The 18,829-nt window shown below is 53.4% G+C and overlaps 1 protein-coding gene across 11 annotated transcripts in view; it reads right to left on the bottom strand.

Annotated features, from left to right (window-relative positions):
- TOP1MT (DNA topoisomerase I mitochondrial) overlaps positions 1-18,829 on the bottom strand; it is a 33,414-nt gene that overhangs the window by 2,731 nt on the left and 11,854 nt on the right. The window contains exons 9-17 of one of the 11 annotated variants that reach the window (XR_002734908.1): positions 15,874-15,942; positions 15,563-15,677; positions 13,990-14,117; positions 13,717-13,811; positions 13,276-13,352; positions 9,735-9,900; positions 9,096-9,209; positions 8,087-8,926; positions 1,010-1,222 (exon numbers count right to left, since the gene is read on the bottom strand). Coding sequence is in view for 4 of the 11 variants with exons in the window: in XM_023228091.3 (XP_023083859.1) it covers positions 9,107-9,209; positions 9,735-9,900; positions 13,276-13,352; positions 13,717-13,811; positions 13,990-14,117; positions 15,563-15,677; positions 15,874-15,942 (753 nt within the window). In the remaining 7 variants the exon portion in view is untranslated. Of the gene's footprint in view, positions 1-1,009; positions 1,223-6,500; positions 6,562-7,443; positions 8,927-8,983; positions 9,210-9,734; positions 9,901-13,275; positions 13,353-13,716; positions 13,812-13,989; positions 14,118-15,562; positions 15,678-15,873; positions 15,943-18,829 lie in introns of those variants that run through there. The other 10 variants (XR_002734909.1, XR_002734911.3, XM_023228091.3 and 7 more) reach the window with 10 other exon arrangements.

Consider the following 18,829-nt stretch of genomic DNA (forward strand, 5'->3'; position numbering starts at 1 on the left):
TTTTTGAGATGGAGTCTCGCTCTGTTGCCCGGGCTGGAGTGCAGTGGCCGGATCTCAGCTCACTGCAAGCTCCGCCTCCCGGGTTCACGCCATTCTCCTGCCTCAGCCTCCCGAGTAGCTGGGACTACAGGCGCCCGCCACCTCACCCGGCTAGTTTTTTGTAGTTTTTAGTAGAGACAGGGTTTCACCGTGTTAGCCAGGATGGTCTCGATCTCCTGTCCTCGTGATCCGCCCGTCTCGGCCTCCCAAAGTGCTGGGATTACAGGCTCGAGCCACCGCGCCCGGCCGCCCAGCTAACTTTTGTATTTTTAGTAGAGACAGGGTTTTGCCATGTTGGCCAGGCTGGTCTTGAACTCCTGACCTCGGGTGAACCACCCACCTTGGCCTTTCAAAGTGCTGGGATTAGAGGCACAGGCCACAGCGCCCGCCCAAAGGCAATTTTTTTTCACCCAGTTTTTTCACTACTACCTAATCATGGTTTCCCCCAGGCTCTGCTAACAGTCTCCTCCCATGTTTCCGGCCTCCAGCCCCAGACTGCACTATCAGCACACTGCGTCTTAGGTGTTGGTTCTGCCAGCACCTGTCTTAGATGAGGCTGCTGTGTCAAAATTCCACAGACCAACTGGCTTCATAGCAAACATTTATTTCTCCCAGCTCTGCAGGCTGGGAGTCCAGCCTCCAGGTGCCACAGACCCAGTTCCTGGGGAGGGACCGCCCCTGGCTTACGGACAGCAGCCTCTTGCTCATGTGGCCGTCCCCGTGCCTGCTCCTGGAGAGGAGGCTCCGGTGTCTCCTCCCATGAGGGTGCTCATCTCATCGTGACGATCCCCCAGGATCTTCTCTCACCTGCTCCCCTCCCAAAGGCCCCACCTCCAACACCGTTTTACTGGGGGTTAGGACTTTCACATGTGAACTGGAGGTGGGGGGCAAATTTTCAGTCCATAGCAGCCCCCACTTTGGGACCCAGTTTCTCTATTAGAACTTGCTGGGTAATGGCCCACCCAAATACCTAGTGGCTCAGAACCGCAGGGACACGGTGCTCCTGTGGCTGCAGGTGCGAGGGCCTGGGTCCTGGCCTCCCTGGGACCTGTTCCTTGGCTGTGCTCGGTTGCTCGGGGCGGCTGCGGTCCTGCATCCCCCAGGAGAGCCCTTCTGAGGTCACGGTTGCAGAAGGAAGCCCTTCATTTGCAGGCAGAGAGCAGAAAATCAGTACCTAAAGCACCTGACAGAAAAGGAAAAAACATCCAAAAGAAACCATTTAGAATAGACTCAAAGGACATCACACACCTGGGACTGACTTAGGTGATATTTAGGAAAGATGTGTAAGGTTTCTACATGTAAACTTAGAGATGGGATGTTATTATTACAAATTTTTCTAAGCCAGGGTCACCCATGCTGGAGGGCAGTGGTGCAATCACAGCTCACTGCAGCCTCAACCTCCCGGGCTCATCCTCCAGCCTTAGCCTCCGGGGGACTACAGGTGTGCACCACCATGCCCAGCTAATTCGTTTTTGGTTTTTTTTGCTTGTTTTGGTAGAGACAGGGTCTCACTATGTTGCCCAGGCTGGTGAGATGGAGCATTACTCGCAGACATGTAAAAACTCAAACAATGGCGGGTGTGGCCATCCGTGGATGGAGCAGGGGGTGTCGGGAAGGCGTCGGGGCTCCTGGTCACTGTCAGTCGCCCGCGAGGCCCGAGCAGCAGCCACTCTGTTCTTGTGATCATCGCTGAGTGGGATCCACAGTGTGAGTCTCCTCCCAGCCCGTTAGCCAGCTCCGGCTGCAGGGCCTGTGCGCCCTTTTCCGTCTGGGCAGCAGTGAATGAAGTTGCTCTAAGTCCCTCCCTGCTCTTGGTGCACTTCAGAGCGGGCTCACCAGGCCACAGGGTAACAGGAGAGGCTGAGTGTGCGGCATCCTCCGTCACAGAAACGCGTCTCGCACCAGTGCACACAGCTGGCTTTCCCACTGCTGTTGCCTGTCGATGGCGCCACCCAGCTTTTCTCTGCCTGAGGTGTGTATCTGTCCATGTTTTATCCTTTTTCTTGAGATGGAGTTTCACGCATTGCCCAGGCTGGAGGACAATGCCATCATCTCAGCTCACTGCAACCTCCGTCTCCCGGGTTCAAATGATTCCCCTGCCTCAGCCTCCTGAGCAGCTGGGATTACAGGCGTCCACCACGCCTGGCTTATTTCTGTATTTTGAGTAGAGACAGGGATTCACCACGTTGGCCAGGCTGGTCTTGAACCCCTGACCTTCAGTGATCCACTTGCCTCAGCCTCCCAAAGTGCTGGAATTACAGGCATGAGCCACCGCACCCGGCCATGTTTTATCTTTTATCCAGGTAGTCTGTGACTATCCAAACGAGGCTCTGACAGTCTGCAGAGAGCATGTCAGTCTGGAGAGAGCTGGGTTAAAGGCAGGTTGTTCGGGGTGACAAGGGGACAGTGAGGCAGCAGGTGGTCACAGTCTCACGTCTCAGAAGGATGCACTGAGCAGGCCCAGGGTTTTGGGCAAGTGAGGTCCACAGCCCTCTAATGGCCACTGGCCTTCAAGTTCTGATGACGGGGACCGCCTTAGGGGCCTCTCCCTGGAGCTCCCACTCGCCCCCTCACCCCTCACCCTGCTCTGTCCTGAGCTGTGGGTTGGGAGATGTTTCTGGACTGGGACCAGCCCTGCAACCTGGAGAGCCAGCTCTGGGCTCGGAATTCCTGGGCTTGTAAGTCCAGGATGAAGCCGGCTCCTCGTGTGTCCTCTGTACAGTGAGGGAAGGGCTCATCTCCAGCGTCTCCTGCGAGGACAGACTCTGAGGTGATGCGAGTCAGGCCTGCACCCTCCGTGGCTTCCTTTCTGGAGTCTGGGCCTCCACGGCCAGTGCCCTCATTTTCTGTGGAGCTGTTCAATGTCTGGGCACAGACGCGCCTCTCTCTGAGCACAGGTGGGGACATGAGAGCCTCAGGGCCCCTGGAGTTGTTCTGTCACAGGTCCCAGAAGGAGCTGGACCGGCTGCCTGAGCCCCTTGGGGCAGCGACCTCCCAGCCAGTAAACCGCAGTGCGAGAGACTCGGGCCTGGAGCACCGAGGGCCCCACAGCAGGACGGGTGGGGGTGCAGCCTCCAGGGCGTTGGGGTCCTCTCGGCTGACCAGGGGCCTCACACAGGGGGCTGCCAGCTGCCTCATGGGGTGGGTGGGAGCCCCGGTGTGAGGGAGACAGCTGCAGAGGCAGCCCCGAAAGCAAAGCATGGAGCAGATGGCAGAGGGTCCCGCTTGGCAGAGGAGAGGGCAGCAGAGGGTCCCGCGTTGTGGGTGGCAAGCTGCCCAGGTGCCGAGGCAAGAGACCGAGGGCACAAGCTGTTCCAGTATAATAAAGAAAATATAGGGAAGCTCGAACTGGGCAGAGCCCACCGCAGCTCAAGGAGGCCTGCCTGCCTCTGTAGACTCCACCTCTGGGGACACAGCATAGCCAAACAAAAGGCAGCAGAAACTTCTGCAGACTTAAATGTCCCTGTCTGACAGCTTTGAAGAGAGCAGTGGTTCTCCCAGCACAGAGTTTGAGATCTGAGAACGGACAGACTGCCTCCTCAAGTGGGTCCCTGGCCCCCGAGTAGCCTAACTGGGAGGCCCCCCCAGTAGGGGCAGACTGACACCCCACACGGCCAGGTACCCCTCTGAGATGAAATGTCGAGAGGAACGATCAGTACATTTGCTGTTCAGCAATATTTGCTGTTCTGGAGCCTCCGCTGCTGATACCCAGGCAAACAGGGTCTGGAGTGGACCTCCAGCAAACTCCAACAGACCTGCAGCTGAGGGTCCTGACTGTTAGAAGGAAAACTAACAAACAGAAAGGATGTCCACACCAAAACCCCATCTGTACATCACCATCATCAAAGATCAAAGGTAGATAAAACCACAAAGATGGGGAAAAAACACAGCAGAAAAGCTGAAAATTCTAAAAATCAGAGCGCCTCTCCCCCTCCAAAGGAATATAGCTCTCACCAGCAGCAGAACAAAGCTAGACAGAGAATGACTTTGACAAGTTGAGAGAAGACTTCAGATGATCAAACTTCTCCGAGCTAAAGGAGGATGTTTGAACCCATCACAAAGAAGCTAAAATCCTTGAAAAAAGATTAGACGAATGTCTAACTAGAATAACCAGTGTAGAGAAGTCCTTAAATGACCTGATGGAGCTGAAAACCATGGCACAAGAACTATGTGACGAATGCACAAGCTTCAGTAGCCGATTTGATCAACTGGAAGAAAGGGTATCAGTGATTGAAGATCAGATGAATGAAATGAAGTGAGAAGTTTAGAGAAAAAAAGAGTAAAAAGAAATGAACACAGCCTCCAAGAAATATGGGACTATGTGAAAAGATCAAATCTATGTCTGACTGGTGTACCTGAAAGTGACGGGGAGAATGGAACCAAGCTGGAAAACACTCTTCAGGATATTATCCAGGAGAACTTCCCCAACCTAGCAAGGCAGGTCAACATTCAAATTCAGGAAATACAGAGAATGCCACAAAGATACTCCTCGAGAAGAGCAACTGCAAGACACATAATTGTCAGATTCACCAAAGATGAAATGAATGAAAACATGTTAAGGGCAGCCAGAGAGAAAGGTCAGGTTACCCACAAAGGGAAGCCCATCAGACTAACAGCGGATCTCTCAGCAGAAACCCTACAAGCCAGAAGAGAGTGGGGGCCAATATTCAACATTCTTAAAGAAAAGAATTTTCAACCCAGAATTTCATATCCAGCCAAACTAAGCTTCATAAGTGGAAGAGAAATAAAATCCTTTACAGACAAGCAAATGCTGAGAGATTCTGTCACCACTAGGCCTGCCCTACAAGAGATCCTGAAGGAAGCCCTAAACATGGAAAGGAACAACTGGTACCAGCCACTGCAAAATCATGCCAAATTGTAAAGACCATCAATGCTGGGAAGAAACTGCATCAACTAACGAGCAAAATATCCAGCTAACATCATAATGACAGGATCAAATTCACACATAACAATATTAACCTAAAAAAAAAAAAAAAAACAATATTAACCTTAATTTAAGTGGGCTAAATGCCCCAATTAAAAGACACAGACTGGCAAATTAGATAAAGAGTCAAGACCCATCAGTGTGTTGTATTCAGGAGACCCATCTCACGTGCAGAGACACACACAGGCTCAAAACAAAGGGATGGAGGAAGATCAACCAAGCAAACGGAAAACAAAAAAAAAAAAGCAGGGGTTGCAATCCTAGTCTCTGACAAAACAGACTTTAAACCATCAAAGATCAAGAGAGACAAAGAAGGCCATTACATAATGGTAAAAGGATCAATTCAACCAGAAGAGCTAACTATCCTAATATATATATGCACCCAATACAGGAGCACCCAGATTCATAAAGCAAGTCCTTAGAGACCTACAAAGAGACTTAGACTCCCACACAATAATAATGGGAGACTTTAACACCCCACTGTCAACATTAGACAGATCAACGAGACAGAAGGTTTACAAGTATATCCAGGACTTGAACTCAGCTCTGCACCAAGCAGACCTAATAAACATCTACAGAACTCTCCACCCCAAATCAACAGAATATACATTCTTCTCAGCACCACATCACACTTATTCCAAAATTGACCACATAATTGGAAGTAAAGCACTCCTCAGCAAATGTAAAAGAATGGAAATTATAACAAACTGTCTCTCAGACCACAGTGCAATCAAACTAGAACTCAGGACTAAGAAACTCAATCAAAACCACTCAACTACATGGAAACTGAACAACCTGCTCCTGAATGACTACTGGGTACATAACGAAATGAAGGCAGAAATAAAGATGTTCTTTGAAACCAATGAGAACCAAGACACAACATACCAGAATCTCTAGGACACATTAAAAGCAGTGTGTAGAGGGAAATTTATAGCACTAAATGCCCACAAGAGAAAGCAGGAATGATCTAAAATTGACACCCTAACATCACAATTAAAAGAACTAGAGAAGCAAGAGCTAGCAGAAGGCAAGAAATAACTAAGATCAGAGCAGAACTGAAGGAGATAGAGACACAAAAAAAAACCCTTCAAAAAATCAGTGAATCCAGGAACTGGTTTCTTGAAAAGATCAACAAAATTGATAGACCACTAGCAAGACTAATAAAGAAGAAAAGAGAGAAGAATCAAATGGACACAATAAAAATGATAAAGGGGATATCACCACCGACCCCACAGAAATACAAACTACCATCAGAGAATACTATAAACACCTCTACGCAAATAAACTAGAAAATCTAGAAGAAATGGATAATTTCCTGGACACATACACCCTCCCAAGCCTAAACCAGGAAGAAGTTGAATCTCTGAATAGACCAATAACAGGCTCTGAAATTGAGGCAATAATTAATAGCTTACCAATCAAAAAAAATCCAGGACCAGACGGATTCACAGCTGAATTCTACCAGAGGTACAAGGAGGAGCTGGTACCATTCCTTCTGAAACTATTCCAATCAATAGAAAAAGAGGGAATCCTCCCTAACTCATTTTATGAGGTCAGCATCATCCTGATACCAAAGCCTGGCAGAGACACAACAAAAAAAGAGAATTTTAGACCAATATCCCTGAGGAGCATCGATGTAAAAATCCGCAATAAAATACTGGCAAACCAAATCCAGCAGCACATCAAAAAGCTTATCCACCATGATCAAGTGGGCTTCATTTCTGGGATACAAGGCTGGTTCAACATACACAAATCAATAAACATAATCCATCATATAAACAGAACCAGGCCGGGCGCGGTGGCTCAAGCCTGTAATCCCAGCACTTTGGGAGGCCGAGACGGGCGGATCACGAGGTCAGGAGATCGAGACCATCCTGGCTAACACGGTGAAACCCCGTCTCTACTAAAAAATACAAAAAACTAGCCGGGCGAGGTGGCGGGCGCCTGTAGTTCCAGCTACTCCGGAGGCTGAGGCAGGAGAATGGCGTGAACCCGGGAGGCGGAGCTTGCAGTGAGCTGAGATCTGGCCACTGCACTCCAGCCTGGGTGACAGAGCGAGACTCCGTCTCAAAAAAAAAAAAAGTGGCACACATACACCATGGAATACTATGCAGCCATAAAAAAGGATGAGTTCGTGTCCTTTGTAGGGACATGGATGAAGCTGGAAACCATCATTCTCAGCAAACTATCGCAAGGACACAAAACCAAACACCACATGTTCTCACTCATGGGTGGGAATTGAACAACGAGAAGAACACTTGAACACAGGAAGGGGAACATCACCGGGGCCTATTGTGGGGTGGAGGAGGGGGAGGGATAGCATTAGAAGACATACCTAATGTAAATGACGAGTTGATGGGTGCAGCACACCAACATGGCACATGTATACATATGTAACAAACCTGCACGTTGTGCACATGTACCCTAGAACTTAAAGTCTAATTTTAAAAAATTTTTAAAAATAGAAGTTATACTAGAAATAGGTTATAGATATATAAATATTATTAATCATCAATTTGTAGCATTACTCTTTATTCCAATATAATAATCATCCTTGCTCTACAATTATAACCTAGGAAAAACCAGGCCATACAGAGATAGGAGCTGAAGGGACACAGTGAGCGGTGACCAGAAGTGTGTGAGCCCTCTGTCATGCCTGGACATGGCCACTAGAGGGCTCCTTGGTCTAGCGGTAATGCCAGTGCCTGGGCAGGCGCCCGTTACTTAGCCGACCTTGGTCTAGCGGTAGCACCAGTGCCTGGGAAGGCGCCCGTTACTTAGCAGACCGAGAAAGGGAGTCTCCCCTTCCCCGGGGGAGTTAGAGAAGACTCTACTCCTCCACCTCTTATGGAAGCCGCAGGCTCTGGAGGCCTAACCGTCTCCCTGTGATGCTGTGCTTCAGCGGGCACGCTCCTGTTTCACTTTCGTGTTCCGCTCTGTACACCTGGTCTGCCTTCTAGATAGCAGTAGCAGAGTTAGTGAAAGTACTAAAAATCTTTGAAATGCATAGAAGAAATAATGGCATAAGCTGTCCTCCCTCTGCCCCAGCTGCCAAGTAGGGAAGGGCCCCGTCTGGTGGACACGTGGCTTGCATGACCTTACCTATCACGGGAGACGACTCACACTCCTGACACTGCTCTTTTGCCTTGTATCCAATAAATAACAGCGCAGCCAGGCATTCAGGGCCCCTACCGGTCTCCGCGTCTTGGTGGTAGTGGTCCCCCGGGCCCAGCTGTCTTTTATCTCTTTGTCTTGTGTCTTTATTTCTACGATCTCTCGTCTCCGCACACGGAGAAAAACCCACAGACCCTGTAAGGCTGGTCCCTACACCGCCTGGCAGAGGAGAGAGCGGCAGAGGGTCCCACGTGGCAGACGAGAGGGTGGCAGAGGGTGCTGCGTGGCAGAGGAGGGGGCCACAGAGGGTCCTGCGTGGCAGAGGAGAGGGCAGCCGACAGGCAGCTCTGGGAGGATGCAGGGTTAGGAAACCGAGGCAGGAGGCCATCATAAGAGCTACGTACAGAGTGTGGATGTGATGAAAACTAAACAGGGGCCATTGGGCTTAGTGACCAGGCAGTAACTGTGCCCTTCCTGAATACCAGGCACTGAAGAACTTGGTGAAGAGTCCAGGCCCCTGCTGAGAGGGTGGCGCGTGCGCAAATGGGGAATCCTTGCCGAAGGTGCTCAGCCTCACAGCACACGAAGGTGTTTCTCCTCCCCCGTCGAGCAGGAACCGGGGATCCAGGCTCAGACGCTGATTGGATGTGACAGCCCAGCAGACTCCATGCTCGGGGGTGGAGGCAGTGCTTCACAGGACAGGGCAGGCATCAGGGACTTTTCTTTGAGATGGGGTCTTGCTCTGTTGCCCAGGCTGGAGTGCAGGGGCACAATCACAGCTCACTGCAGCCTCAACCTCTGCTCAAGCGATCCTCTGGCCTCAGGCCTCTAAAATGCCAAGATCCCAAGTGTGAGCCACTGTGCCTGGCCTGGGGACTTTTTCTATAGTGACGCACAAACACTTCACACAACATTTTGTTGTACAAAATTCCCCAATACTGCTTTAATAGTGAAAAAAAAAGAAAAAAAAAACCACAAAAGAAATTTCAACACAGACCCAGCTCGTCATTAGAATTCAAAGTCTTCTCCTGCCATGGCGAGAGCCCAGGCGAACCTCTCCCGCTGTGTTTTGCTGTAGATCTTCTCCACTGGCACCCTGAACCGCTTGCACCTGCGGGAGGCAGTGTCAGCCCAGGCAGGCGGGCAACTCACCCACCTTGAAGGCCAGGTCAGGGCACTGGGGAAGGGCGAGCGTCCTCCGTGCAGCAGGGACACCAGAGCCGGCTGGGGTAGCTGGGGCCTGCTCCTCTAGGTCTGCCCCACCCCACGCATGCCGCTGCCCTGGAGCATCAGCGAGGTGTCAGAGACAACCTGCTGTGGCCCAGGTGTCCACTGAGCAGGGCGCCCAGCCACCGTCCACTCCCACTGGGCAGGCTGAGCTCCACAGGCCCTGCTGATGGCTCTGAGTCCCAGGCCACTGTCAGCACCCCCACCTCACCCCGTCCATCCCAACGTTCAGGGCAGGGAGAACTGATGACTCAGGACGCAGCATCAGGGTCCCTGTCAAAGGGAGGGCTTGTGCTGACCCCAGGGGACACAGGGGACAGGAGCAATGCTGGGACTGAACAGAGGCCTCCTGGAAAACCCAGGCCCCCCGGAGGCCACAGGTGGGAACTGAGACCCCGGGCACACATACCAGGCAATGCTGATCCTGGGGTCCAGGTAGTTGAGCTTAGATGTGCCCAGAGCCACCTGCTTGTTCTCCTCCTTGTCCGTGGCCTGTACACTCAGCCACGCCAGCTGCTCCTGCAGCTTCTCCAGGAGCCGCCTCTTCTTCTCCAGGACACTGGCAAGAGAAGAGGCTGCAAGGCCCCGCGCTGGACTAGTGCCACCTGAGGAGACCTGCACTTCTCCAGCCCTGCCACCTTCCCTCCTGGTGCAGCCCCATCCTTAGCACTGTCGTCAGTCATCACAGCAAAAGACCAGCCAGGATCAAAGGCTGAAGCCCAGCCCCACCCCAGCTGCCAAGTCAGATACGGAGGAGCACCCTGGGCAGAGGGTGAGCAGCCCATCAGGACCTGACTCGCAGGAGGGTGAGCAGGCCATCAGCACCTGACTCGCAGGAGGGTGAGCAGGCCATCAGCACCTGACTCGCAGGAGGGTGAGCAGGCCATCAGCACCTGACTCGAAGGAGGGTGAGCAGCCTGTCAGGACCTGACTCAAAGGAGGGTGAGATGCTCAACACAACAGACTGAAGCTGGCCCAAACAGGACGAGGGCAGCGAGACTAGGCCTGAGAAAGCAAACACAAATGCCCTTTCACTTCTGGGAAGCCGCTCAGCCTTCCTTCCTGACCCCTTAGGGAAAGCAAATTTCAACACAGAGATGCCCCTTCCACATTACTCGTACCCTCCAATGCCACAACATCACCCATGCATGCAACCTTTGATCCCAACTCTTCTAGGAATTTTTGCCACAAACACACTCAAACATGCGTGGAAAGACACTTGCACCTGCAGAAATATGGCCGAGAAGGGGGCAGCCCGCCGAGCCGGAAGTATAGGCCCTGGGAAGTGCCTTCCCAGCATGAGCCACATCCCCAAGGGCAGAGGGGCACGAGGGGCTGCTGTTTATGTGAAAAAAGGGAGGGAAAACAGAGGGAGAGCCAGCATGCACGCACAGTCCTTCTGAAAATGCTTAAGAAATTTCTTTTTTTTTTTTTTTTTTTTTTGAGACAGAGTCTTATTTTGTCACCCAGGCTGGAGTGCAGTGGCACTATCTCGGCTCCCTGGAACCTCTGTCTCCCAGATTCAAGTGATTCTCCTGCCTCCTGAATAGCTGGGACTACAGGCATGTGCCACGACGCCCAGCTACGTTTTTTCGGTTTTTTTTTTTTTTTTTTTTTTTTTGGTATTTTTAGTAGAGATGGGGTTTCACCATGTTGGCCATGATGGTCTCAAACTCCCAACCTCAAGTGATCTGCCTGCCTCGGCCTCCCAGAGTGTTGGGATTACAGGCAGGAGCCACCGTGCCTGGCCAGGAAATGCTAAAGAAATTTCACAGCAGCTGCCTCTGGGGACAGGAGGTCAGGGGTGGGTCACAGCCTTATTTTTCACTGAATACCCTTTGGTCCAATGGACATTTCCTTCACACATGCCACTATTAAAAACAGACCCCTGCATCTCAGGATGCTCGTCCTGAAAAGTTTTACCCTTTAAGAACCACAGCCATGCCAGGAGCAGTGGCTCACGCCTGTAATCCCAGCACTTTGGGAGGTCGAGGCGGGCGGATCACGAGGTCAGGAGATTGAGACAATCCTGGCTAACAACATGCTCATGAATACAGAAGCAAAAACCTCAAGAAAATATCAGCAAACTGAATCCAGCAATGGACAAAAATGATTACACAATAGGATCAAGTAGGATTTATCCCAGGAATGCAAGGATGGTTTCACATCTGATAATCAATTAGTATAATACATCCTATTAATATAAGGAAGGGACAAAAACAAGATCTCAACAGGTGCAGAAAAACCATTTGACAAAATCCAATGCTCTTCATGATTAAAAAAGACCTCAACAAACTAGGAATAGAAGTAAATTTTGTTAACTTGACAAACAACTTCTGTGAAAAACCTACAGTTAACCTCATATGCCGTGATAAAAGCATGATAATTTTGCCCCCAGTATCAGGAACAAGGCAAGGATGCCCACTCATGTCCAGTGTACTGGAGATTCCTGCCAGGTCCGTAATGCAAAAATATGAAATAAAAGGCATATGATTGGAAAAGAAGTAAAACTATCTCTGTTTGCATACAACATGGCCTTTATAGATACAGTCCTAAGGGCCAGGCACGGTGGCTCATACTTGTAATCTCAGAGCTCTGGAAGGCCAAGGCAGGATTGCTTAAAGCCAGGAGTTCAAGAGTAGCTTGGGCAACATACAAAAATGTTCTTAGTGTAAAAATTAGCCAGGTGTGGCGGTTCACACCTGTGGTCCCAGCTACTCAGGAGGCTGAGACATCTGGCTGTCCACATACAAGAGGATGACCCTGGGCCCTTCCCTCAGATCACACACAAAAATTAACTCAGAACCAATGACCTAAATGTAAGAGTAAACCTATAAACCTCTTAGGAGAAAACAGAGAAATCTATCTTCATGGCCTTGGGTTAAGCAAAGCCTTCTCAGACGTGACACAAAAATAAGCTACAAAAGACAAAAAAACCAGATAAAATGGACTCATTCAAATCTTAAAATGTGTCACAGGACACCAACAAGAAAGAACAGAGACATTGCCGGGCGCAGTGGCTCACGCCTGTAATCCCAGCACTTTGGGAGGCCGAGGCGGGTGGATCACCTGAGGTCAGGAGTTCAAGACCAGCCTGACCAACATGGTGAAACCCCCGTCTCTACTGAATTACAAAAATTAGCCAAGTGTAGTGGTGTGTGTCTGTAATCCCAGCTACTCAGGAGGCTGAGGCAGGAGAATTGCTTGAACCCAGGAGGCAGAGGTTGCAGTGAGGCAAGATTGCGCCACTGCACTCCAGCCTTGGCGACAGAGCAAGACTCCATCTCAAAATAAAAAAAAGTGGGGGGGCTGGGCATGGTGACTCATGCCTGTAATCCCAGCACTTTGGGAGGCCGAGGCGGGTGGACTGCCTGAGCTCAGGAGTTCAAGACCAGCCTGGGCAACATGGTGAAAGCCCGTCTCTACTAAAATACAAATAATTAGCTGGGCATGGTGGTGGCGCCTATAATCCCAGCTACTCAGGAACCTGAAGCAGGAAAATTGCTTGAACCCGGGAGGCAGAGATTGCAGCGAGCCGAGATCACGCCATTGCACTCCAGCCTGGGCGACACAGCAACACTCTGTCTGCAAAGGAAAAGAAAAAAAAGAAAGAACAAAGACAACCCAAGAGTGGGAGAAACATTGGTGAGCTCCGCCAAGTCAGTAATAAAACGACCACCCGACCAACACACAGACAGAGGATCTGAGCAGTCATTGTCCAGAGACGATACAGAAACAGGCAACAAGCACCTGCCGAGAGCACCCGCAATCCGACCCACTTCACACCCACTGGGCTGATTGACACACGGAAAACTGACCCTACAGTGGCGCCGGGACAGAGGAGTCGGGGCCCTCACGTGCTGCTGGTGAGGAGGGGATGGTGCCGCCGCCCTGGAGAAGAGTCTGGCACCTTCTTCTCATTTCCTGACCCCACAAAGACAATCACAAACCTCCTCGGCGGCCAGGGTCTCCTCCTCCCACGGCTCCGTATGTCCCACTCTTGTCCACAAGGCATAGAGTTTGTATTCTGAAAAATCACAAAGTTGGCCAGGCGCGGTGGCTCAGGCCTGTAATCCCAGCATTTGAGATGCCGAGTCAGGAGGATCACTTGAGGCCAGGAGTTTGACCAGCCTGGCCAACATGGAGAAACCCCGTTTCTACTAAATAAATGAATTAACCGGGCATGGTGGTGCACGCCTGTAATCCCAGCTACTTGGGAGGCTGAGGTAGGAGAATCACTTGAACCTGGGAGGTTTTCATAAAAATAAAAAATCACAAAATAACAATTGAAGAGGAAAACAAAACTGGCCTTGGGAAGGCAGGTCCGAAGCAGCCACACCTGGGTTGGGACAGGGCCCCGGGAGAAGGCGTCTGAGGTCACGGGTACTCACCTCCTGGACTTGCCATCCCCTTGGGCTTTGTGCTCGGCCCTTGCCTTCCTCAGCTCTGCCCTGGCCTCAGCCACCTGCTCCTTCTTCGCCTGGATCTGCAGGGAAAGGGTCCAGATAGGGCTGCCCCTCCCTGTCCCGCACCAGCCGCCACACCCACACCCTCCCACACCCTCCATGCCCACCGCAGCTGGCTCCCCAGCCTGTGCCGAGGCTCTGGGGAGCGGGGTGGGGTCCCTCGAGGGCTGGGCTGGGGGCTCTCCTGGGAGCTGCTACCTTGGTCTGGAGATTCTGCATTGACTTCTCGAACGCGCTGGAGGTCGCTCGCTGATGGTTGCAGAGAATGGCCACGGCTCGGTTGGCTCGGTTGTAAGATAAGATCTTGGCTGCTATGCTGTCCTCGGCTGAGAGGCACGAGCTGTCAGAAGCAGCACCCACGCGCCGGCCGCCCTCCCTGTTTGCCGAGTCGGACTTACTCAACGCGCCACACAGCACAGCCCCTGCCACTCACACAGGCACCCACTGGGATGGGGAGAGCGAGGGCCGAGGGTCAGTGACCCTCCGAGGTGGCCCTGAGAGCAGGGCCCAGCGTCTTTAACCACAACAAGGCCTCAGGTGTGGCCACAGCACAGGTAGCACCACCCAGGCATTCCAAAGCCCTGTAGCAAGGAGGAGGCCCAGCCACCTGGACAGGTAAGTCTGCAGGGCCCTGCCTGTCACAAGTCCCCAGAACCTGGCTTTCCCTGGCAACATCCCCTCAAGGTACCATGTTGTTTCCATTTTCCAGTCAGGAACGAGATTCAGAGAACGTAAGCACTGGCCCCAGGCACCTGCTGGAGCAGCCACTCCTTCACGCCCCTCCTGTGCAGCCCACCCAGCTCTGGAAGTGCGTCCGCAGGGGGCCCAGCACCTTCGTTTCCTCTCCCAGGCCCAGCCTCGGCCCCTCCATCCTCACCCAGAATCTCCTGCCTCCCCCAGTGGAGTGAGCATCTCTGCTGGGGCTCTCACCTGGATGCCAGCTAGCTCCTTCACATCCCACAGCCCAACGCTGCCCCAGCTCCCAAGGGTGTCCCCAGGGCAGCACAGCACCAGCCTCTGAGGCCCACGGGCGCACACAAAACACATGCCGAGCATCAGTGCCCCTGAGTGCCCAGACTCAGTGCCTCCTCCAGGAAGCCCTGCTTGGGGAGTGCATAGGGCACCAGGGTGGGAGGCACCCTCTGGACGAGTCTGTGCGTCTGATCTGCCCGGACATCACGGAGCACCCTGAACATCACCACGGAGCAGCCCGGACATCACCACGGAGCAGCCCAGACATCACGGAGCAGGGGCAGTGCCAAGGGCAGGGGGAGGAGAGGCCCTCGCCGAGCTTAGACGGCATCCCCAGGTTGATGGCAGGGGACTAAGAGCAGAAGCTCTAAGCTCTAAGAGCAGAAGCTGAGGCAGGGGCTGCGGACAGAGGCCCGGAGGTCAGTGTGCTCAGACAGCTCAGGGCGGGAGGGGCAGAACCACCGGAAAGTGCAGAGGCCTCCTGGGCCTTCAAGAACCCTGAGGAGGAGCTGAGGAACAACGCCAGGCCTGGCCACGGGGGCCAGAGTAGGGCTCAGCAGCAGGGGCTCCCCGCAGGGAGCACATGGCTGGGATGCCTGGGGTCCCGAGGGCCGCACTTCCCTCCTCCTCCCCAGGACTCCGGCCACCCAGGCCGCCAAGCAGCCAGCCCACAGCCTCAGCCCAGTTCCCAAAGAAGCGGCCCCACCCCAAGGCTCACTCAGCAAGCATCAGCAGGGGAGCCCTGCCTGGGGCAGGGGCCATGCTCCCCGGTGTGAGTGTGGGTGCGGGGCCTGCTCACCACGTGTCAGGGCCCGCAGCTGCTCCTGCAGAGTGATGGAGGCGTTGTAGGTCCGGAACACCTTGGCCGTCAGCCCGTCCATCAGCTCCTGCAGGTGTTTGTTCAGGCTGGTTGTCTGGGGAGGAAATGGTCTCTATAATTACATGGTTTTGTGGGGTCGTCCCAGTCTCCCACGGAAAGGAAAGGGCATTTCAGCCATCGAGTCAGGCCAAACCCTGGGCCTTGCTATGAGAGATGGAGCCAGACTCAGCAGCCACAGCCTCTCGCTGGGTCCTGCCGCCGCCCACTGCTGAGGAAACGAGCCGGCTTACAGTCAGCCTGTCGAAGAGGTCGTCCCGGGGGGCCTTGTTCTTCATAAAGAGCTGTAAGTTCTTGTACACCTGAAGGAGAAAGAAGGAATTTCAGAGGACAGAAGAAACCCGAATCAAGGGAGGGCATGAAGGGCATCTACGCAGAGCCTGGAAGCCCACGGGAGGCTTCCCTGAGGAACGTGGCCCGAGCAGCATCACTGTCACCGGTCGGCATCCTCCCCCGACATGGCCCCTGCCCTCCGATGCGGCAGTCACCGCTAACACGTGTACGGGCGGCGTGCTCAGGAGGTGGGTTCAACTCCTGCCCTGCAGTTAGTTCCCCTGGGTGACCGCGGCAGGTGGCCCGGAGTCCCCAGCTCCTTCTTCCATCCATGCCGGATTTCCACCAGGTGACCCCACGCCCTTGTAATGTGGGACACTCATCTGAACCTTTGGGGTGCCCGTGTCCAACCTCCCTCCACCAGTCCCTTTGGGGAGAGGACACTCATTCCCTTCGACGAGACCAACTCTGCTCCGAGGAAACACCAGCCTGCGCCTGCACCCGTGCCTGCCCTCCCCTTGGTTTCACCTGCTGGTCCTCCTCCCTGAGCGCTGGGCATCGCCTCCAGGGTGGAGGTTGCTGTGGCCTCTGCACTGCTCTCTCCAGCACCGGCATGGCAGCCCCCCCTCACCAGACACAGGCAGGAGGCCCCACACCCCCAGCTGACCCCCTTATCATCCTTGTACCACAGCTGATGAACCCCGTTCTACAAACCCACAGGCACCGGAACACGGCGGGAAGCCCCAGCCCACAGCTCCCGACTTCCGGCTTCTTCCCTCACCCTCCTCCACACATTTGGTTTCATACTGCTGATCCTGACGAGGCTTTATGTCCCGCCTTTTCTTTACACCACACGCATCCCATTACCAAGCGCTCCCCTCAACAGCACTGTAAATGGCTAGCTAGTCCTCTGTCTGGACGGAGCGTGACTCCCCGTCCAGGCCTGCACCATGGCCGACGCTTCACCATGGCAGGGGCACTGCGGTGAGCGCCCCCTCGCCTCTTCCTTTTGTGTGTTGGCTTTTGTCTCCTACCTCCGATCAACTCATTCCTTACGATTGACTTCCCGACCAGACTGCCTGAGGCCTGGCCCTGCCAGGAACTCCTGTTTCTCTGCTGCCCTCAACACCTGTCCCCAACCTTCCAGTTCTGTTTTGAACGGCTCCACTCCATCCCACAGCGGGGTCACGTTACTTTTTTGTTGTTGTCGTTTAATTTTTGGAGACTAGGTCTGGCTCTGTCACCTGGGCTGGAGTGCAGTGGCACGATTGCAGCTCACTGCAGTCTCCCACTCCTGGGCTCCAGCGATCCTCTCACCTAGCCCTCCCAAGCTGTCTGGACTCCAGGCATGGGCCTCGCACCCGGCCTGAGTCACATTTGTGCTTTTGAGGTGCAGGGAGGTCGTGCATGGATCTGTCCAACATCACTGCGACGTGGTGCCCATCCAGAGAGGGGATACCATCACTCTTCAGGACAGCCATTCAAAGGTGAGGATGCTCCCCAAATTCCAATCTTCCTTCAAGCCAGTCTGGAGACCAGAGATCTACCCAGCCCTTCCCGACCGCACTCATTCCTCTGGGCATCGATGCTAGTGGAGCGAGGGGCTGTGGGGGTGGTGGGCAGCCACAGGCTTAAGTCCTGCCCATAGCCCCTGCAGCAGAGGAAAGCGGGCATGGTGGCAGCCCCTCCCAGGTGTACTGGGGTGAAAAGTGTCCCCCAAATTCATGTCCTCACCAGAACCTCAGAATGTACCTTTTTTTTATTTTTGAAGACAGGGTCTCGGCCAGCCGCAGTGGCTCACGCCTGTAATCCCAGCTCTTTGGGAGGTTAAGGTAGGTGGATCACAAGGTCAAGAGTTCAACACCAGCCTGGCCAACATGGCCAACATCCTGTCTCTACTAAGAATACAAAAATTAGCCGAGCATGGTGGTGTGTGCCTGTAGTCCCAGCTACTCAGGCAGGAGAATCGCTTTAACCCAGGAGGCGGAGGTTGCAGTGAGCCGAGATCGCACCACTGCACTCCAGCCTGGGCAACAGCATGAGACTCTGTCTCAAAAAAAAAAAAAAAAAAAAAAAAGACAGGGTCTCATTTTGTCACCCAGGCAGGAGTGCAGTGGAGCGATCAAGGCTCACCACAGCCTCAACCTCCCAGACTCAAGCAATCCTCCCACCTCAGCCTCTGGAGTAACTGGGACCACAAGCATGCACCATCATGCACAGCTAATTTTTATTTATTTATTTTGAGACAGAGTCTTGCTGTCGCCCAGGCTGGAGTGCAGTGGCACGATCTCGGTTCACTGCAAGCTCTGCCTCCCGGGTTCACGCCATTCTCCTGCCTCAGCCTCCCGAGCAGCTGGGACTACAGGCTCCCGACACCACGCCTGGCTACTTTATTGTATTTTTAGTAGAGACGGGGTTTCACCATGTTGACTAGGATGGTCTCGATCTCCTGACCTTGTGATCCGCCCACCTCGGCCTCCCAAAGTGCTGGGATTACAGGCGTGAGCCACCGCGCCCGGCTGTTTTTTCAATTATCATTTTAGAGACAGGGTCTCATTATGTTGCCCAGGTGGTCTCAAACTCCTGGGCTCAAGTGATCCTCCCACCTCAGCCTCCCAAAGCACTGGAATTACAGGAGTGCACCACCATGCCAGGCCAGAACGTGACCTCATTTAAAAATAGGGTCTTTAGAGACTGTTACGACGAACGCATAGAAGGAGTGGGGTGGTCCCTAACTCCAATACAACACGTCCTTGTGAGAAGACACAGAGGCAGAGACGCAGCGAGAGGCAGCCTCAGACCAAGGACACCCAGGATCCGCAGTCCCACCAGATGCTGGGAAGGCAGGAGGATCTTCCCCGAGTGTGGGCAGAGTGCGGCTCTGCCAGCACCTGGACTCGGACTCTGGCCCCCAGG

The sequence above is a fragment of the Piliocolobus tephrosceles genome, chromosome 7 (assembly GCF_002776525.5).
Source record: "Piliocolobus tephrosceles isolate RC106 chromosome 7, ASM277652v3, whole genome shotgun sequence".
NCBI lineage: Eukaryota > Metazoa > Chordata > Mammalia > Primates > Cercopithecidae > Piliocolobus > Piliocolobus tephrosceles.